General features: G+C 40.9%; 1 protein-coding gene across 1 annotated transcript; it reads left to right on the forward strand.

The window, feature by feature from the left end:
• Positions 1 to 16: 16 nt before the first annotated feature.
• LOC119727018 (protein ABHD11-like) lies at positions 17 to 22,511 on the forward strand. Its single transcript, XM_038198902.1, has 7 exons — positions 17 to 421; positions 10,377 to 10,518; positions 11,810 to 11,986; positions 12,489 to 12,659; positions 15,694 to 15,878; positions 16,971 to 17,131; positions 19,785 to 22,511. Exons 1-6 carry the CDS (start codon positions 303 to 305, stop codon positions 17,104 to 17,106), a joined length of 930 nt encoding a protein of 309 aa, XP_038054830.1. The 5' UTR covers positions 17 to 302; the 3' UTR covers positions 17,107 to 17,131; positions 19,785 to 22,511.
• The last annotated feature ends 94 nt before the right edge of the window (positions 22,512 to 22,605 follow it).

Consider the following 22,605-nt stretch of genomic DNA (forward strand, 5'->3'; position numbering starts at 1 on the left):
CAACCGCTATTATAGTAACGTTTTGGGAACGTTACGATGAAAACGGGCTGTTTTGACTGGCTGCTGGTCCCCACCTTTCCATTTTAATGATATCGAATATACTTTTTATGCGGAACCAGTGTAAATCCGTACTATTTCAACCTTGCTTTCATCTTAACCCCTCATTCCATTTTATTCACTTTATCGGGCTTTGCCACATTACTCCCTGGGAACGTCACACACATATCATGCATATCGTACTGTGTACCACCGGGGTGTACATTGCATGCAGCACTCATTGATCCACGTGTCGTCGTAGTAAAATGGGGGGAGTTATGAAATGTCTGTTGTTAGGGAAATTTGGCAATCCATGGAACTATCCATCACCATTTTGCCATGGCCGACGCCTGTTCTCAAGAAGTGCAAGAACATGTGAGAAAAGGTAAGTTCAACATATCTGCTTATTTTATTAACTGGTTATTAAACATGTTAAATTCATATTATTATTGCAAAGTGCAAGCCATGACCGTCCAACGCGCCCACGCCGCGAATGGCGATCGTGAAGTGTAGGGCCCCTGTTTTGTTTTGATCAAATTAGAGTCAAAAATATTTTTTATTGCTCAAAAATCAACTTTACAATCAAAAGCAGACTTTTCTCAATTCTAATGACGCCCATCAATTTTGAACAGATTCTTGGGGTAGAAATCACGATTTTCCTGCACGGTTTGTGCCTTGCGATTCAGCGCGCCGTGCGTGCTCACGGTACGTACATCGCGCGGTGATCGACATCTTTATTTTCGGGTCACGTGTTGTCATGTTGCCGCGCTGTCATCGTCATCTTACCCCCAAATTTCCCTAAAAAAATCAAAACCCAGCCCTTTATCTAAGACATACCTGTTTATTGAGAATGTCGCCAACTAGTTTGGTAGGTCTAATAAATTTAAAGTAGATTTTGTTCGCTTATACTAGGAACCGGCCCTACACTTCACTATCACCTGATCACCCGCGAAGAACCCCACTTTCGCGGTCGTAAAAATGTGTAAAAGCATCAACTCACCAAGCGTCAACCCAGCGTCAACAAATTTCGTATAATTTTTTTGTAACACCTAATGTAGAATTAAAGGAAAAAATGTTGCAACCTGACGCCACTTCAGCAGTTGTCAGTTGTGTACAAAGTCTATGGAGAGTCGAGAAAATTTTGTATTTCCTAACAAAATTGGAAATGTTTCTTAGTAGGCCCCTACTCTTATCAACATTTTTGCGATGACTGACCTTCATTGAGATGATACATGAACATGAAGAAAAAAGTGTTATCAATATCAGGTTGCATTATTTGTTCTGAATTACATAGCGACAAAGAACACCCTCACTAGGCGTTAGCATATATTATTAATTAAAGTTCAAATTATTTCAAAAGTTGTTTTTTCAGTGCGATACGTACGACGAGATTGTCGAGTTAGTGTTGGCCGCCATCTTTTTTACGTGAAGCTAGCCATTTTTACTATGCATGCGTGAAGTGTACATGAGAAGCACAACCAAAGAAGTGGCGTCTGAAACTACATCCTTTCTGACACCCCCTAGGTTTTAAAAATTCCGTTCATAAATCAAAACCCTGCCCACTTTCCACAAATTTGAGCTTGCTGATAAATTGTGACATTCAACATGGTTTTACTTTGAACATGATTCCAAGTTTACACAAACCCTAACCACTACACATGTGAGGGCTTCATGCGGCCACCGTATCCCAATGTAAGATGTGATTACGGGCTATATACCGCTTTTCAGTGAATGCCACACTTGATTCCTGCTGTCTTTAGAACACGGTGTCAGAAATTAGCTGAATCCAGTGCCAGTTACCGTAAAGGCCCAGCCAAATCTTCGGCAGTCTTGGAGAACGTTGACAACAACATGCAATAATGGAGCGCTGCTCAATGAAATGCTCAGGGACAGGCTGGTCATAGGAGTAGTAGGCAACAGCACTTGTGCCCGTCTGCTGCTTGAGTCGTCACTGACATTGCAGAAAGCTATCGACACATGCCGCAGCAGTGAACAGGCTGCGATCCACCTACAACAGATGGGTCTGGTAGAGACAGAAACAGCTCACTTTGTAAAGAACAAGCAGAGGACACAGAAATGTTGAAAACCCAGCAATCCTCCGAACATCAATTGCAAGTACTGTGGCAGATATCACACAGCAAAGGCAAGTGCCCAGCCTATGGGACAACTTGCTCTATTGTGCCAAAAACGAAACCACTATGTGAAGGTTTGCAAATAATCGGGCAAAGACCGCACCAAACGTCAGCCGCAGAAATCCACACATGTATACAGAAGCTCCACCAAATTGAAGGAGATGAAAGCAACAGCGACGAAAGCATCTATACAGTGCAGTCAAAGCCCAAGCAGCAGTACTTTGTTGAGCTAGCAGTGGCAACACCAACAAGAGATCTGACAAAGACCATCAGATTTCAGCTAGACTCTGGTGCAACTTGCAGCACCATGAAGCTTGCAGACTACATGCAGCTCTGTGACACACCTCCGGTGCCATCAAAAACTATTAGCTGATACTGTACAATGGCACAATCATTCACCCTGTTAGAGCTGCCACTTTGAGCTGCCAGATCAATGGGGTCACCAGGAAAATCCACTTCGAGATCGTGGAGGATGCTCCCTCATCTCTGCTGTCAGGTAAAGCAGCAGAAGCTCTGGGACTAGAAGAACAGTACAATGGAACATAACAGACTTGCAGTTGTCTACATGTCTACTTGGGTCAACGCTGTGCAGTCTTGACCAACCACCAGGCCCTCACTTGGTTGTTCAGGGAGGCCTAGCTGACAGGCTGACTTGCCAGACGGATTTTGCAATTGCAAGAATGCACTCCATGTTTTGCCAGACAACCGACCAGAGCTCATAACACTGTGGTTGGAGCTGTATGGTAAAACCTCACCTGCCCTCTGATGAAGACGGTATGAAGCACTGCATGGATGTGTGCCGCAATGATCTGCAAGAAACCAGACATTCATTTTGTTGACTGGATCCAGTGCGACTTGTGTCAGATCTGGTACCACCTAATGTGTGTCAATTATTGCATTACATGTAACTGTAGATCTGCTGAGACCTCGCGTGCACACACCTGTCTCAAGCGCAATAAGACACACTGGCAGTGATGTGCGTAACTTTGTGAGAGCCTGATCGATGTCTTTCCATGTAGCTACAAATGTACTGAACCGCTTGCTTGAACATATTGAAAGGGGACTGCTGTCCAAAAGCCAGTGCGGCCACAGAGATGGTATTCGCTAAAGTAGGACAACAATGTGTACACAACCTTTGTAGACATTGCCAGGGCTTTTAACACAGTGTGCCAAGGACTCTGGGATTTATGGCAAAATTTTGCTATCCTAGCAAGTTCATAGCCATGATGCAGTCATTCCAAGATGGATGCTTGCCAGAGTTCTCTGACAGGGGGGGGGGGGGGGGGGGGTGTTCATCAGAGGCCTTTAGGGTGACCAACGGTGTCGGGCAAGATTGTGTGCTGGTCCCCACACTGTTTAGCATGATGTTTGCTGCTATGCCGTCAGAAGCCTACCGGGACAGGGAAGATGCCATTGTCTTACAATATGAGCTCCGTACGCTACTGAAAGAGGGCGCCCTTTTACCTAGCAACGACGTCCCATGGGTGGGACATTTCACTGGTTGACGCGCACTGTTCCTTGTGTGTGACGCACGTACACCTGGGGATTTGTACTTTGTACACGCAGTGGCCGCGCTTCGCGGGAAATGAATTGCAGTCAGGCAAGATGGTGTGGGTTGGTCACCCCCAACTGTACTTCCTTTGCCGGTGAGGGGGGTACGTGTGAACGGAGCGGATGGCACCGATGGCAAGAATCGCGAAAGCCAGTTCTGGTTTGGCAGACTTCGCCAGAATGTTTGGGAGAGAAAAGGACTCAACCTCCAAACAGAGCTGACAGTCTGCAGGGCCGTTGTCTTTCCCACCCTACTTTACGCAGGCATGCGAGACGTGGACTGCCTACAGCAGACACGCCAGAAATCTGAATTGGTTCCACATGCACCATCTGCACAAATTAATGCCGAATAAGCTGGCAGGATAAGGTTTCAGACACTGCAGTTCTCTGCCATGCTGATTTTCTGAGTTTCCACACTCTTTTGCAGAGCCCAATTGTACTGGTCCAGCCGTGTTGTCACTATTGGAAATAAGCACCTCCTGAAGTGAACTGGCTAAGGAGAAAAGGTTTTACAGAGGACAGTGAAAGTGCTACGAAGACAGTTGCCAGTTGCGCTACAAAGACAGTCTCAAAGTCTCTGGTAAAGACTTTTGCATCAACCCTGTATCGTGGGAGAGCCTTGCTGCAGAGAGGGGGACTTGGTTCATTCTCATCAGGAAAGGAGCTACCTCTTCCGAGCAGAAATGGACCAGCCAAGCTGTGAAAAAAAAAGGAAATTCCGCAAGTCCAGGGTTGTCGGGACAACATCTCCAGGTGCTGACCATGTCTGCCTGATGTGCAGCAGAACCTTTCACACGGGATTGGTCTCAGCTGCACTCAGGACACACTGCATACAATCATCAAACCAGATGAAAGTTGCCATTACAGAGCCCAAAGAATCCTCTGCTCAATATTGGCTTCTAGCACGTCTCCAGAACAATGGCAGCTGTGGACAAATAGCATGTGGAGCACATCTGTTTACCACCTACCGGTACAAACCAACTGGGTTGAACGGGTCAATCGTAATATCAAGAGGATGATGCACTCCCTACATCCCTCATACCTCTGGGATATGCACGACGTGGCAGAATTTGCATTTGTTCTCATTTCTGTCCTCCACTTCACAACTGGTGTGACCTTTGTGTTGTGATGTTGTACTCAACAAATGGCATCTTGCCTGTGCTTCAGAGGGAAAGATTTCCATATACGAAGTTCACTCAACACTCTGTGTACAAACCCTATGAGAGTGGACTGAAAAATTCTAAGTGTTTTTTAAGAAAATGCTTGTATTTTCTCACTGCTCAAATTGACTTTGATGACATGAAATTGCTATCTGGGGGCTTGTTAGTCAATACAGAGGAAAATTAGTGAACTTCGCATATGGTAATCTTGCCCTTCAGAGAAACCGATGCGAAGATAGTGAGAGAGCAGGTGGTGCACAATATAAAGAAATCCTTCCAGAAGCAAAAGCATCAATGTGAGGCTGGTCTGCAAAACACCAGTCTGGGATCAAGTAAAGCTGAAAACCCATCCACAGTCCAGCGCAGAGAGACACTTTTCTGCTAAACTTCTCCAAAGTGACCTACAAGCTACTTCAGTATGTAGAATACCATGCAATCTCCTAGATAGAATAGGCCTACCCTGCACAGGGCACAGATGCGGTACCTGGCAGCATATTGTAGTGCGCTCGGCTGTGGAATTTGGGGGGGGGGGGGGGGGAGGAAGCCACTCTCAGCACGCATGCTATCTCTGTACCTGTGGATCCAGGCACGACAGTGCACGAACGTATCATAGTTGTACGATATGTAGAAAACAGCAGAAATTGTGTCTGTGCTCATTCTAGGTACATGTAGTTCTGATGTGAAGCAGCTTGTAGAAAGATATGCAATAACACCAGTGTTACATTTATTTTATCCGTCGTATCGTGTTGTTTGTCTTGTTTATACTTATGTTAATTTAAGCCTACATGTACATGCAATTGTCGATATCTGACACATTTTTCGATATTTTCGGTATCATGCCTCAATATCAAAAATGTTGATATTTTGATATGATCATTAAAAAATTGCGATATTATCAATATAAAATAATATCGAATAATAGATATTGATATGAAAATAGTATCAAATAATCGAGTAATATTGACGGTGCTTGTAGTGTGGTGACTACTTTGTATGCCAGGAACTCTCTTGAATGGACTATGTTGTCACTGATTGTCCCGTCTGTAAGACCCGCTGAAGATTTCACGGGTAGCGGGGTCCTCTTGAAGCATCTTGAAATGTCCTAGGATTATGTTGCGAACTGGTATTAAGTTTAGTAGATAATACATGAAGACAGGCTGGATGCAGTCTTATAACCCTAACGTACCTGAATCCATCAAAATCCGCACCCCTGTTTTCGGGGATTTCGGCAGATTCAGGATACCTTCATATTGCACAAACTGGGGGATTTTGATGGATTCAGGATTGTAAGCCTAGCAGAACTGCAGGATTTTGATGGATTCAGGATACCTCTACATGTATATTGAGCTGTTGGGGGACTCTGGCGGATTTAGGATCTCAACAGATTTACTCCCGCCTACATGTAACTGGTGGATTCTGATGGACTCACTGGCCACCAACATTTGTTTGCATGACAAAATTGATGGATTTTGGCGGATTCAGGATACTTTCTATTCTAGTAAAAGAGCCCCAGGGGTTAGGGTTAATGCTGGATAGAGTGTACGGCAATTTCGCGGATGAGAGCAGTCACTCGTTTGAATGCACGGAGTGTACATGTAGGTTCATGTAGCCACGGCGAAGAGAGAATTCTTCCATCCCATGGCTGTGAATGATGTCGTAACTCTTCGTCATCGCTGCAGAGGCGTCTAAGAAATTTACATTAAGTGTTTGTCCAAAAAAATGCAAACAAAATATAACTTAATGCCAGACGTAGAATGTGTAGCTGACAGCGATAATATTTGAAATATACACCTCTTCACTTTAAAATGAGACATCAAACGTCTAATCTCATAATTTTTGACAAATCTGAGTAATTTTCCAAGAGAGGCCAAATTGACCATGGGACCAAGTATTCATTTTTAGGCATTGGGCCATGAAGGTAACCTAATTGCTTCTTTGTGGATAATTGCCTGGCCTGCAAAAAAAAGTGTTAAAGGGAATGAACATTATTGGCTTTTGCTGTAATTTTCAGAAATGAACTATTTGAGGGGTTAGTATGTTATGTAATAGATCAAATATTGTTGCACTGACATGTTTGAAGTTTTGTGTTCGAAAATGCTGGAAAAACCAAGAAAAACCAAAAAGTGTTCAAGTAATCTGGTTCCCCGACTCCACTAAAGATGAAATGGATCAATTTATAGATGCCAGAAAATTGTAAGGTAAGGGAACCAGTCTAGCTGGCCTGCACCCGTTCATGAACATGTAACCAATAGCAAACAAAATTTCGACTGAAAAAATGGTAAATTTGGAGCAGTATTTGAATAAAAGTTGGGTTTTTCCAACGGTGGTCGGCCGACCACCATTGGAAATTTATACAAAAATACCACTTTTCTTGAAAATGACTTCATACCAAGTGCCATAATTTTACAGGATGCTTTAGACTGTCATTTACCAACATCCTATTAAGGTATTTCGTAAAAACTTGGTAGTTTTGTTTTTCGATGTTTGCAAATGTTGTATATTCCCTTTAAGCGAGTAAACACAGTTCTAAACACTTTCTTTCTGTCATTCTGTCATATTTTACTTGCATTTTTTGTATACTCACTGTACATAAAAGGAAACTTTTTCATTTCTTTCACATGCAAAAATGTTTTTATTTTTTTTTAAGGGTGCTCCGACAAGTGATTTAAATTTTTTTCTCATACTTCAGTTTATTCCCCCCTGTTTTTTCCCCTGAAAATACCCCTGCCAATTTCTATTTTTTTTTCCCTCCTGACTGTTATTTTGATAAGTCCCATGCCTGGAAGACTATTGTTTTTTTAGTCCAAGACCCCCTTTCCTGAAAGTGGAGTGACCCTTGGACAGGAATGTGCAGTGATCTTGGTGGTGTGCCAGATTGGTATGCTAAGTTAAGTGATCTGCCACACGAAGTTGCATGCATTGTGTCCTGTCTCTCCAGTCTCTCCCTTTCAGGTAAGAAATTTCCCTTTTGGGGGCCATGATCCTGATAATTTCAATTATTTAGCAAGCTAGTGTTATCATGCTGTTATTAAGTTTGGTTCTTGTTTTCTTGTGAACCTAAATGAAGTTGTTTTTCTACAGTTCTTTTGTCAGTTATTGTTCAACCAACTTTGTCAGTGCATGGTCAGTGTGTGTACCAAATGTGGTCACTCCGAACCAAAATTGACCATATGTTGGTCTGGAGTGTTCAATGTACATTTTCTTATCGAGTTTTCTTTTAAACCATATTGTTACTTTGCTCAAATAACTCTAGTTCCACACAGTTAATAATGTATTTTCTTGGTGTTATGTGTCTTATAGTTATATTGTTTTATGAATATGATTTTCTATTCTTGAGTTTAAAGGGAATGTACAACATTTGCTTTTTCTGCAATTTTCAGACATAAATGGATTTGGAGGATTAGTTAGCAAATGTTGTTAAACTGACTTGCTGCTCGTTTTGAGTTCGGAGATGTTGGGAAATCCAAGAAAACCAACCATTTTCTTGTAGTCTGGTTCCCTGACCCCACTTACAACTGACTTAGTTGAAACGGAGCAAGTTATAGACTTTAGGGAATTGTAAGGTCATAGAATCAGTCGAGAATGCTTGTACCCCTTCACAGGTGTGTAATCAATTGCAAAGAAAATGCGGAATAACTTAATTTGAAAAATTGGAGCAGGTTAAAAAAAAAAAGCCAGTTTTCTCCAACACGGGTCGGTCGACCAGTATTGGAAAAATACTAGTTTTCTTGAAAATGTCAGCACACCAGTACAGTAGGCAGTAGCTACGATTTTACATGATACTTTAGACTGTCAGTCCCTAACAATCCAGTAATATATTTCGTGATTATTTGATCATTTTGTTTTTTTGATGTTTGCAAATGTTGTATCTTCCCTTTAAGGCCTCTGATGGCCCAGCCAGGCCTTGTGGCGCAGTCCCTGCATGGGGTCCCTGGGTGGGCCATGGAGGAATACCAGACCCAATTAACATTTAGCCTTGGGGCTCCACTAGGGTAGCTACTGTAGTACTCAGGCTGGCCTGGGACTTGCTGCTATGCTGGGGACTGTATTTCCCTTCTGTGTGATTGAACCAGGGAGGCAATCGCCAGGCTAGGCAGAGTCTGGATTGTTTATTTGGAAAGTTGAAATCACTTTTCCAGTGTTTAGAGAATCTTATGTTTTTTCTTTAACAAGTCTTTTTGGTTTGGATTTGTGGACAGAGTTACAGGGCACATACATGTACAGTGTATACTTGTATGATATGCCATCAGGACCAGGAGCTTTTTATGGTTTCAAATTATGAAGTAGTTTTTCAAAATCCCTCTGTAGTAACTTGGATTGTTGACAGTTCAGCAATATAACTTGCACCAAGGTCAGTCAGGGATTTTGTAGTTGTGTTCCTTGCTCTATGATTTAACTTAGCTGTGTTGCGCCTCAGTTATTTGTTGTTACAAAACCCTGTCGTATTAAGTGTTCCTACTCCAAAAGTAGAGTATAGACTATTTGTCATCAGTGCATTTTTTGAAGCAACAAAAGAGCTCAAAATCTAAAGATGGGTGCTTGCAACTAACCTGATGAAGTGGTGCATTACATGTACTTACTCTTACCCTGACAGCGACTTCTGTCACATGTCAGACATTGGTGATGGCTGTTCAAGATCGACGTTCTGTCAAAGTGTCATGCAACTATGAATTTACCTTGGTTGTAGCTGGTTGTCTTGGCACAGTGTATCAATATATGTAGTCTTTGGTCGTCCCACGTTTGGCTTCCCTTGGTTGGGTTGCCAGAGAATCAAGCTGGCAACTGGTTTGTTGCTGGATCTTCTACAAATGCTATGCCCTGCAAACTGGAGCCGTCTCTTCTTGATAGTACATGTACATGTAGTTGTTGCTTTTGGGTAGTTGTCTGTAGAGCTCTTGATTGGTTGCAATGTGTAACTCTTCCAGCTGATGTTGAGTGCTGACCTATACGCAGTCTGGTGTAGCAATGCTGGTTATGCCATGTGGATCAGTGGCATTGGCCACAATTGTGTATTAGGTACCACACTGCCTCGCATCTTAAAATGACGGGAAAACAACTACTCATGTACTATAAACAAGAATTCTTCTGGTTCTACGAAAATACTTGGCAAATGCATGTCGAATGTCCTTCAAAAATTCAACATGATTAAGTTATGATGTGTCATGTGAGTTATGACGTTATTATGTTCAGTTGGTTTGAGTCTGTGAAAAAAATTACTTAAAATTCGACTCGGCCAGGAAAAAATTGACGTGGATGTACTTGACTTGCGAAACTGTAACTTTGGAGAAACTTGCCAACACTTGTTGGTACTAATATTTTCCTCTTTCAGCGGGTGGATCGCATATCCAATTTTCAACAACAGTGTCTTGACCGCTAGACAACAGCCTACGTAGCCCCCTGACAGAAACTGCATTTACTGATTAAGGAATGTTTTGCAAACCGTTAAAATGCACTAAATGTATCAATACATTATATTTTCAATTCATTATCTTTTCAGAGCAGTTAAACTCGCGTACAATGTTGTGGGACCTGCATCACTCACGGACAACTCTCCAGTTGTTATACTCCATGGACTATTTGGCTCAAAGAGCAACTGGGCCACTTTTGCTAAGAAGATTCACAGAGAAACACAGAGAACCGTAAGTATGTTTCAGTGGTTTGAGGCTGGTTGCAATTGGAGGAGCCCTGCACTTCCTCAATTCGAGTAATTCATAATTGCAGTGCGCCACCAGGAGTTTGCCATGGAGAGTCCTTTTTTCAAATTTACGGTCGACAAAACATGGCGCATTTGAATCAGAGTCAGTAGACAAATTGAGCTAATTTGTCGTAGACTTGGGCATCGTTCTGCTGCCTTACAAAAAAAAACACATGTATATAAAATCAATTAAAAGGGCAAACAGATACTCGAATCATACGCTTACGAAACTACTGACCGGAAAAAAACCCAATTTGCAATGTCCCGTGCTGCCAATTTGTCAACCATCTTACACAATGCACTGGGAAAAATGAAATCTTTGTGGCAAACTCTTGGTGGCACACTGCATTGTGAATTGCCCGAATTGTCTTTCTTGAGATATAGTAGTATTGGTCAAGGCATTGATGATGAAGTCCAATGCTTGATAGTTGGCCGCGAACAGTGCACTCACGCACATGTACTGTGCAGAGTGGGAACAGCAACCTCACTCGCAGCTTAGGCCCACTATGCAAATCAGGTGGGGCTGAATAAACCCTTCGGAACAACCATAGCAATCCTACATGTATCTGTTTCCGGCAGTTTTCGGTATTTTGTCGATGGATTTATATGGAGTTGTATTTAGTCTTCGGACTCCAAACTTTTTGGAGAATGTAGCCATATCAGTATCCAGCTCTATGTCAATGTAAAATATGGTGTTAAGTGGGTACTGGGTTTAAATTGGTACTCGGGTGTTAAATGGGTACCGGCATTATTCGATGTACACGGAGTTGCATTTGGTCTTCATACTCCAAACTTTTTGTTGAACATAGCCATGCTATCCAGCTCTATGTCCATGTAAAATATGGTCTTAAATGGGTACGAGTGTTAAATGGGTACCCAGGTGTTAAATGGGTACCGGTGTTATTCAATGCTGGGAAGGTAATAGAGTAAGACTCAGTGTGGAGGTTGTGTGGCGATCCCCCCACAGCTGCATATGAGCCTGGCCCAGGCGCCTCGAAAGAGAGATGGGCACTCTGTTCCTGTGAACACAGGTTCGTTCCATTCACCTTTTTATTCCCGCTTAAAAGCTGCTTTACATGTAGGTAGTTAAAAATGAAATAAAATTAACTCTTTCACCAGCCAACAACCAGGCTAACTTACAAGTGACAGTTAGTCAGTTGTGGGCCTCTGGTACCAACAATAATATGAGTAGATAGCATATATAGAGCAAATTGTCTGTCTGTTTATGTCATTAGATTTTCACCGTTGACGTGCGTAACCATGGAAACAGTGAGCATGGTGATGGGATGGGGACGGAGGCCATGAGAGATGACCTCCTGATGCTGATGAGGAACGAACTCCGGCTGGATCGCTGCATTCTGATTGGTCATAGCTTGGGAGGCAGAATCGCCATGGTTACTGCATTGAGTAAGGTGTGTGTGAAAATTCAATTCTCTTATTTTTTTTCATTGTACAAAAAAAACTCAGTATTTTTAAGCAGTTTCAGCAAAATAAGTCACTTTGTGTAGAAATTGTACATACTGACCATATAAAGCTGTAACCATCTGAAAAAGCTTCTTTGGGGGGTGCTCTTGAGCCTCCAAAGTACAAGATTCGTCTGAATTACTGTTGGGACGCAGATATTCCCTAATTTGTAAAGTAAGTATTCCATTTAATACTAAATATGGATGGGATTTTGTCACATGATGTTTCATTCAAAAGTGAATAACTTTTGTATTGTTTGGATATAAAGCAATTCAAAAACAAATGATATTTTCATGGTTAAACTCAAAATAGCACATGGACAGTGCATTTTTAACATCGTTGATGTGATAACTGTGGAGTAGATCTACATGTACTTGTATTGGCAGTTATTTCGAAGTGAATTATGCAGTGCTTATTTTTGGTGGTGCCTTTTTTTGGTAACATTTGCAGCCTCATCTGATAGACAAACTTGTAGTTGTTGATGTATCTCCAGTGCCTACCGGCAGCGCGTTTCAGATTCCTGAGTTCATTGCTGCAATGAAGGCAGTAGAATTTGACCAGTCTGTCTCCTTGGCACAAAATAGAAAGAATGCCGGGAAACAACTACAAGCAGTTATTAAGGTAAGAAGACTCTGGTGCAGTAAACATAAGTCGAAAGTATATATGATTCAGATTACTCAGAAACTGTTCACCCATGCTTACATTACATACCTTGTGTGGACATCCTTTTGTTTTCGTGTAGTTGAGAAAAACCTATGGAAACTCATTTTACTCACACTGTGAAAACTCTCTCAACCCAAATTTTTTTCTGTGATTCCCTTTAGTGTTTCTCTTCATTTTGCAATGGATTAATAAAACCCAAAAAATGCCTCTAAACCGTAAAGTAGGAAACTGGGCCCAAATTCTTCGCTCTGCTTACAGTTAGCGAAAAATCCCTGCTTACTTGTAGCAGAAAAGTATGTGCTTACGGTAAGCATATTTCACGCGTTAGGGAGGGATTTGGGCTTATGTGCATGCTCATCCTGTTACTAAGGATTGTGTGCTTAGAGGGTAAGCACATAATTTTTTATGCTAGCACGGTTAGTACAGAATAGCGATTGTAAGCGCAGAATTCTGTGGTTAGCAGAGCCATGAAATTGGTTGGGACAGCTGGCTTATCAATCACCTACATGTACATAAGTACATGTATACATGTAGTTAAAGCATAGCCGTATAAGTTACATAATCAGTACATGTATACATGTAGTTAAAGCATAGCAGTATAAGTTACATAATCAGTCACAGCCAGTCAATCCTGCTTTATTTAGGCTGGGAGCTCTTAACTGTTAAAACAGTCATGATTGAGTTTGACTGCAAGGACAACTTGGTAGAGAATGTACATTTGTATAGGAAGTTAAGGGGTAGTGGGAGTAAATATTTAACTACATGTAGTTTCTAAAAAAATACAGTACCAAATAGTTTTCAGTAAAACAGTTCATTTGAAAGGTTCTCTCTGTGTAACTTTCTACTCTTACATTGTACATGTGTGAAAGATATGTTACATCCCCTTTTTGGTTAATATAATTGAAAAGTGCACTTGAACATTCAAAATTTTCCATACTTTTCCAGTCAATTGAGGGTTCATCTTTTAGGTGTTTCTGTTTTGTGAACCAAAAAAATTGTTCATTAAAAACATTAGTGAGAAAAGTTTGGTCATTGGCCTACATGTACTACCATATACTGACACAACACATCATTACAATAACATTTTGCGACAGCAAAATATCCAAAATTCTGGCAACTTTTATTGGTGAAACCAGGTGTAACATTGAGGTTTCTGTCTGAAATGCATCACACTTTTGCGCATGAATATGGAACTTGGCATTAGCATAAAAACCAAAAAGGCACCAAAAATACCCTTGAAAAAGGGTAAAACAAAAATTGAAAATACCCCGGTAGAGATATATGGGACACCAAGGTGCATTTTTATGCCCCGCGGCGAAGCCGAAGGGGCATACTGTTTCCGCCTTGTCCTTCCGTGGGTGGGTGGGTGGGTGGGTGGGTGGGTGGGTGGGTGGGTGGGTGGGTGGGTGGGGTGTGTGTGTGTGTGTGTGTGTGTGGGTGTGTGTGTGTGTGTGTGTGTGTGTGAGTTTGTCTTACATACGCAGTGTGGACTTCCGAACAAAAGACGTCCACATAATGTAGGTAGCACCGACGTTGTGTGGACTTACCCCACGTCCACACAGTGTTTCCCCATTTCTGGAAAACAGGTTTAGAGGCATTTTGGGGTTAGGTTTATCTGTAGCAGAATGAAGAGAAACACTAAAGGGAATCATAGAAAAAAAATTGGGTTGAAAGAGTTTTCACAGTTTGAGAAAAATGATTTTTTTCACTGGTTTTTCTTAACTACACGAAAGCAATGGAAAGTCCACACTAGTCATGTGAAACAAGTATGGGTGTGTGGGTGTGTGTGTGGGTGGGTGGGTGTGTGGGTGTGTGTGTCCGGACAAATCTTGTCAGCGCGATAACTTGAGAAATACTTTACATATGAACTTCAAATTTGGTTTGTGGATTGTTCTTGGTAATCCTAAGAAGCCTTTCGCATTTGGAGCCAAAAGGCCAAAGGTCAAGTTCACAGTGGCTAAAACAATAGAAATCTTGTCAGCGCGATAACTGGAGAAATACTTTACATGTGAACTTCAAATTTGGTTTGTGGATTGTTCTTGGCAATCCTAAGAAGCCTTTCGCATTTGGGGCCAAAAGGCCAAAGGTCAAGTTCACAGTGGCTAAAACAATAGAAATCTTGTCAGCGCGATAACTTGAGAAATACTTTACATGTGAACTTCAAATTTGGTTTGTGGATTGTTCTTGGCAATCCTAAGAAGCCTATTGCATTTGGGGTCAAAAGGTCAAGTGTCAAGTTCACAGTGGCTAAAACAATAGAAATCTTGTCAGCGCGATAACTTGAGAAATACTTAACATATGAACTTCAAATTTGGTTTGTGGATTGTTCTTGGTAATCCTAAGAAGCCTATTGCATTTGGGGTCAAAAGGTCAAGTGTCAAGTTCACAGTGGCTAAAACAATAGAAATCTTGTCAGCGCGATAACTTGAGAAATACTTAACATATGAACTTCAAATTTGGTTTGTGGATTGTTCTTGGTAATCCTAAGAAGCCTATTGAATTTGGGGCCAAAAGGTCAAGGGTCAAGTTCACAGTGGCTAAAACAATAGAAATCTTGTATTTATTCTGAGATTATAGGGATTAGGGATTAATTCATATAAAACCTACAGAAGACAATAATGCTGTCAATGAATGTTCCATGTGACCAAGGTACATGTAAGTTGATGTTAAAAGAGTGGTGTTATGTCATGGGAACAGTCACGGTTGCGGGGCATTTGTGTTTGTAAACACACCTGACTTGTTAAGGATTGCATTAACAAATCCATTGCATGGGCCCTTTAACATGTCTAAAAACCAGCTGTATATGTGGGTTAGGCTTTCTACTTTCCCTCAGCATTGCCTCAGGAAAATAATACTCTGCATGGATCACCCTCGGGGGTTAGTTTTACCAGATCACTCAAAGCAGTGAATATTTTGTGTACATTGTCATACAAGTCGTAGTATTTGGTAACTATTAATGCACACTTGGAATGCTTGCTGTCTTTATTTTCAGGATGTGGGTCTATTGCAGTTTATTTTGACTAATGTTACCGAGCGTGACGGTGTATGTCAATGGAGACTGAACCTAGATGGTCTGGAGGCTGGTATACCAGATCTCCATGCTGACCTACCAACATTCAATAACACTTATGATGGCCCAGTGGTCTTCATAAGGGGGAGCAGGTCGAATTATATTAGGTACGTCTACATTTATAAGCCTATTATTTCATTTACAACTTTACGTATCAGGTAGTCCATCCACTTGCAACTTAATTTCACAAAGGAGGAAGATTATAGTCACTGTCACATTTTTGAGAAGGGCTGCAAAACAAATTTTAGAAAAAGTGTGAACTTCCTGGAGGAAGTACATTCCTGGAGGAAGTACACTTCCACATTAAGCATGGAATGTCATTACATATTTGTTGGGGGTCTATTTTCGAATAATTTAGTATTTGATTTTTGTAAACTGCAGTTGACGAATTACTTAAACATGCCAGCTGCACCTGCCCTCCTTGCTGGTCAAAAGTTGCTTGCAAAGCACGCTTCGGTAAAAATTTGCATACAGTGATGGATATTATTGGCCGCAGGAGTGTTCTGCGGTATAAAGTAACTGTGAAAATGTCCGGAGTCTTGACCCAGCTGAGAGAATGAGACCAAGAAATGCATGAAGGTGTCGACAAGAAAGTTACCGCAAACAAAAAAAGCGGCATCTGACAATAAAACTCTACGATTAAAATGTCACTTCAGTCATGTGCGCACGTGCATAGTTTCTTCTTTTTGATTGTTCAAACCGACAAAAAGCTATTCGAAAATTTGGGAATATTCAGATATCCGGTACATACAGCTCTAATATTCCATAACCTATAGTTTGTAATTTTACATTCCTGCATAGACAGGCTAAGTGTGCTTATTATCAGATGCGTCAGCACTTGACAAAAGAACAAAGATATCAATTTGGTTGTGACTTTCTGAGCAATTACTGTCATATATTGGAAATCAAGGTTACTTTATGGAGCTTTAGCAGTTTTACACAGACAAGATGTGAAAATATTCTGTCACTAAGTTTAACACTCATGCAATGGTATGAAAACCATCATTATTAATTTGTTCAAGTTATATTTTGAAATCCTATGGAGAAGTATCTTTTTCTAGGTTACCAATGAATCTTTTTCTTAGCACGTCATTACCATAATTTCCCCTCACAGCCTTTTGCAACCAGACTTTTATAAAAATCTTGGTACATAATATTCTCTCAGTCAACCTCGTTGTCTTTTTCATGTTGTTTTTCAGAATGGATCACCTTCCTGCAATGAAGAAGCTTTTCCCTACTGCAACAATTGCAACAGTAGAGGGCGCCGGACACTTTGTTCATTCCGAAAAGCCTCGAGAGTTCCTGGAGACTGTTGCACCGTTTTTGAGAAGCTAACAGCAAGTGTGGACATTGCGAATTGGTAAATAGATTCCGAACATCTGATACACTTTTATAAAGTTACTTATTTGTATATGCTAATCATAGCTGCCAACTATTACAAATTTTTCGTAATTATTACGAATTGTTTGTTAAATTACGAAAATACGATTTGCCACTAAAACATTACGAATTTCCCATTTTCTACCTAACGGGAAAAAAATACTTGTAAAGTATCGTTTTTGACCAAAAACTTCTGGCGAAATGTCGCGATAATGGATGGACTGGTGACAAGTCTAATAAGAATGCAGTCAAGCACCTGATAGACATCAATGCAGTGTGCGCAGTGGAGTACTTGAGGACCGTACTAAAAATATTTGTCAATGGTGTGTCATTTGTGTGCATCTCGTGGATGTGTGGTTGTGTGTGTGTACTGTATGTGTGAGTACTTTTCAGTGACGATCGTGAGCACATTTGGTCGCTTATTGCCGGGATGAGACCCATCAGTGCGAGATTTTAATCCTGGAATTTAATAAGAGTATGGTTGGAATAATTGGTAATAGAGTTTGAGTTTGTCACAACGTCCAGAAAAGATAAATCAGCATGCGTTTGCAAGGTATGTTTGCGGGATATTTCTATTGCATACGGTGGCCCTAAATCATTGTGTGTAAAAACATGATACGAACTCAAAACTCCACATCGATAGCATGCATCTCAAAAAAAATACGCGCACGTTATTATTGTTATTATTTATTTGACTTCAACAAACAAATACAGACATAAAAACAAAATTAATTTTAAAAAAAAAATAAAAAATTATTATCTTTTGGCCTACAGTACATTATTATTCACAACAAGAAGGGTATGCACATGCATGTGTACATGTAAACCATGTACCTGTACTCGATGTTGGTAAAGCTTTTGATAAAACGAGCAGTTGAAAATGACCGCGCGGGTTGATTACTAATTGGGATTTTGAAAAGTTGGCAGCTATGTTTTAGTCCGTATATGATCCAATAAGCTGTCCGAATATACAGAAAAGTGAAATATATTCGATCATCGACCGAATATTTGAGTAGCTTTTTGCCTGTGTGAATATTCAAATACACACACGACTGTGATGTTATTTTATCATAGAGTTGTGGCGCTTTGTTGTCAAGTGCCATTTTTGTTGTTGTTGTCTGTAATGTGTTGTTTTTGTCGGAGATGGTTCATTGTTATTCTTTGAGCAGACTACAGTTATATAATACTTGCTGCAAAACACTCCAGTGCCCCATATCGATCGCCGCTCGCAAATTTCAACCAGCACACTCTTCTTGCAACTTTTCACGGGCACAGCATGCAGTTGCAGCTAGCAGTTTTGAATATCCGAATATTTGTTCCAACTTTTTGAGTAATCAAATACCAAATTGCCCGAAAATGGGCAGCCCTATACTGCAGCCAGCTTTAACTGCAGTGTGCTTTTGTTCAATAGAAATATGCATGAGTAGACTTCTTATTGTGCGTTCATTGTTGATGAATTAACATAAAACGAAACACACCTTAAAGATGGCTGCCAAATGCAATCAATCAGCAAGGGAACATTTGCCCCACTTTTATTATTCAAACTCAACACTAGGCAAGCCTAGTAAAGTTGGATCAGTTTGCACCAAATTGTATTCAACTGATACGGAATGGATGCATGCACAAGAAGTCTTTTCATGCGTCTAGTCTTCACAATGGGCAAGAGTTTAAATCCATTCATATGATGTCCTATAGCCAGTTATCAAAGCCTGGTGTATTTTAGAGCGGTGTAAAGCACACTGCTAGCCTCTCTTCACCAGCCTTAAACTAAGTCACAAGTATTTAGTGAGTCATTCATTCAGACAGTGAGAAAGGTACACAGGACCAGCTCAACTATTATGGTTAAAGGTAGCCCCCAAAATGTGGCCAATTTACTGGACTACCTCCGTGAATAAAGGCCTCACTTGGAACATGTACCCGAACATGTCGAACTTTGTCAAATGTTGATTTTCACATTTAGGCTTAGTTTGTAGTTTATTTTTGCTTTAGAAGCATACTCACCCTCTTTATAGGCTAATCAGAAAGTGCTGCCTTTTTCAGATGTCCATTTTTCGTGAAATTATATGTTGAATTTTTGACACGCAAACGTGTGCAAGCGAATCTGGAAATTTCACGAAAAATGGTAGTTTCAGTCTTGCACAAAAAACAGTCGGTCACACTTCATTTGTGTTAACAAAACATCTTCAGACTTTATTACAGCTCCCACTACAGTGTACATCCGTTCTCTTTCCCTACCAAACACCAACTACGATACCAGCCATCACCAACCGTCCTCATTGCCACCCAAATGCCAACTTCCCCTTCTTTTTAAGAACAAAATAATATTATCGAAGTTACCACAACGCGCGTGCACGCACGCACGCACGCAGCTGCCCACTTGCGCAGCTGTTCGCCGCCATGCATAATAATTATAGTTACTTTTCACATCACTGCAATAGAATATTGTTTTTTGGAAAAAATACAACATTACAGAGCTAAGGTTAGTTGCTAAACACCCGTCTTTACATTTTGCTCTTTTTTGTTGCTCCTTACAAAGAAAATGCACAAATATAAAACTATCACCCTACCTTTTAAAATAAAGAATACATTGTGTCCTATTTGATGCATTTGAGTGATTTGTCTCGGTTTTGCAGGTTTTTGACGTTGGTGACACACGTTGGTTTCGTGTATTCCAAATGGCACTCTCTGAGAAGCAGTATCAACTAGTCTGGACATCACCCAAGTCACACCTGGAAAGCTCAGTATGTAGAGGTCTACTATTGTACTCTGGCAGTTACAGGTTTTAAAAATGGGTCAATATTCAGTGATCTACCACACTTTGTATAAAGTGTATGTGAGTCAGTTTCTCCTTGTGGTTCATTTGATATTTTGAAATAACAAGACAATTCCAGCGATTCACAACTCAGTGCTCCACCGATAGTTTGCCATGGAGTGTCCATTTTTCAAGTTTCAGTTGACAAAATAGTGGCCCATTTGAATGAGAGTCTCAAGACAACTTGAGCTAATTTGTTATAGATTGGGGCAAAGCATTCTGCCGTCTTACAAAAAACACTATATTGATAAAAAGACAATAAAAGGGCAAATTTCACATGCTTACAAAACTACTGTCAGCAAAAACGAACAATTTCAAATGTCCCACGCTGCGAATTTGTCGACCATCTCCCACAATGCAATTAACTCTCTGAGGCAAACTCTTGGTGGCGTACTGCATTGTGAATCACCAAAATTCAAGCATGGTTAAGCCCGCTGGGATCAGGAAAAAGATGTAGGGCCTATCATACATCAGTGGCATTCATCTGCCATTTCCTATGTTTGCTAGGAACATTGCTAATGCTGCTTTCATCATGACTTTGGTTGTTATTTCTAGCCAAATGGAATGTGTTGGTTGAGACTCCATTTAACATGTTCCTCCAAACAGAAGCTTATTTCATGTTAGCTCCATGCATGTTACACCATTGCTATCGTAAAGTGGCATTTCGTGGAGCCAGCAGACTATAAACGTAACAACCGCTACATTTTCATTGTAACTTCAGAAATTACTTTACATTGTCTTGAAAAAACACTGATAAAGCTGTCCACAATATGGTTGTCAGTACATACAAATACTTTCATTGCTTTGCTAGAAGGACTATTAGGCTTTGTCTGTATGCTTATTCTTTCTTTCAAATGTGTGTTCCAAAGTCCTTTGAAGTCCATATTTGACAGGCAGCACCACAAAGTTCTTTAAAAATCCAGTCCAGAAATGATTGCATCTGCAAGCTCTCAGGCTGAACAAGTCTGCCTGCTGGAAGGTATAGGCCTAGACCTTGCGTTTATTCACCAGTCAACTCTTTAGAATTACTTCAATATCCTTTCCGAGGTGTATTGCTGTCAAAGATTTCGAGTCTGGACACTTTTTTTTCGAAGTGAGCTTTAAACTCACCTCTGCTGTGCACCTTGAATGAGCGTGCTTATCAGCAAGTTCTTGCTCTGTGTTGATTACTTGAGGTGGGGTTTGGTACCTCCGAGGGTAGCACTACTCTTCTCTGCCATCTCAGTGGGGCCTGTTGCTGCTTCCTTACTCATCGTTGCAAACATCTTCCCCTCACATGCTTTGAAAATGAATAACCCTAAGACCAGAAACTTGGTAGTCTGCTTGGTGTCTTTTTTTTGGCTCCCACAGGTTGTGCAAGAACCCCATTAAAAGAAATTTAAGGCGAAAAAAGATAACCTTAGTGAAATGTGACATTAGGTCACAGCAATTTGGAAGTCAAAGGTCCAAATTATACAGGATATTGTAACATATAGAATTTGAATATAGTCTTTGGGATGTTTGACTTTACTTACATGTTAGGATACAGTAGATGTGGCTAAGAGCAGGATGAACGATGACTACGAAGAATACAAAGACACACTGGTATGAGCTCAGCTATATGGAGAAACTATTTTATTCCCAAGAACTCAATTAAAACCTGGTCTTGTATAATTACAGAAGTAGGAGACAGAAGACAGAATATCGTAGATGAAGACTGCAACAATAAACAATGACAATGATATATTTGGCTATATAAGCAATGTGCACAAAATATATGGTGAAAAACGAGTGATGAAAGAAAACACAGAAATTAAAAGGGTATAAAACAAGGAAAATGGTACAAAAATATGCCAAAACAAAATAAGCTGGGCACCGTCAGCGTTGGTCCGTCGGCGATGCACTGTCCACAGGGATGATTGGCACTTGCAGGACTGGATGAACTGGCTGGACACAGCTGGGAAGACGACGAGAAGTACGGAGGACGGAGAGGACAGGAACAGGAACAGGAACAGGAACTGGAACACAGCTAGTTGAGAAACAGGAACAGTTAGAAGACAGGAACAGTTCGGAAGAAAAGACACACAAGGTTGAGACATGGAGAGATGGCTTGAAAACAACAGGAACAACAGGAGTGGCAACAGGAACTGGGCAGAGAGGCTGGAACAGGTCCAATCAGCCACGGGGAGACGGCTCAGGAAGTGCAGAAAGGGGGACTTTGGCGAGCCATTAAAAACGGGAACAAACAGGACAACTGGAAACTGGAACAGGCAGGACTTCTGGAACAGGCAGAAACTGGAAGCAGGAACAGGTAGAAATAGGAGCAGGAACAACAGGAACAGCAGAAACAGCAGGAACAGGCGACAAAGTTAGTTGCAGATGAGATGTAGAACTAGAAGAGGTGTCACTTCAACGGCATGTGCGGGTAAACACTCGCTTCTACCAGTGTAACATATAGAATTTGAATATAGTCTTTGGGATGTTTGACTATACTTATATGTTAGGATACAGTAGATGTGGCTAAGAGCGGGATGAACAAAGACACACTGGTATGATAGATTTAAATAATTAAAAAAATGATCATTTTCAATTTCTTCTTCTGATAACTCCCGGTCTGATGACGTCAAGATTTTTATAAAAACTTTGAAAAGTCATTTGTGGTT

This window comes from Patiria miniata, unplaced genomic scaffold, assembly GCF_015706575.1.
Source record: "Patiria miniata isolate m_02_andy unplaced genomic scaffold, ASM1570657v1 HiC_scaffold_2, whole genome shotgun sequence".
Taxonomy (NCBI): Eukaryota; Metazoa; Echinodermata; class Asteroidea; order Valvatida; family Asterinidae; genus Patiria; species Patiria miniata.

Coding starts and splice junctions, on each gene's coding strand:
- LOC119727018 (XM_038198902.1), top strand. CDS start 303: ATGGGGGGAGTTATGAAATGTCTGTTGTTAGGGAAATTTGGCAATCCA. Junction 10,519..11,809: donor ACAGAGAAACACAGAGAACC/GTAAGTATGTTT, acceptor TTATGTCATTAG/ATTTTCACCGTTGACGTGCG. Junction 15,879..16,970: donor AGCAGGTCGAATTATATTAG/GTACGTCTACAT, acceptor GTTGTTTTTCAG/AATGGATCACCTTCCTGCAA.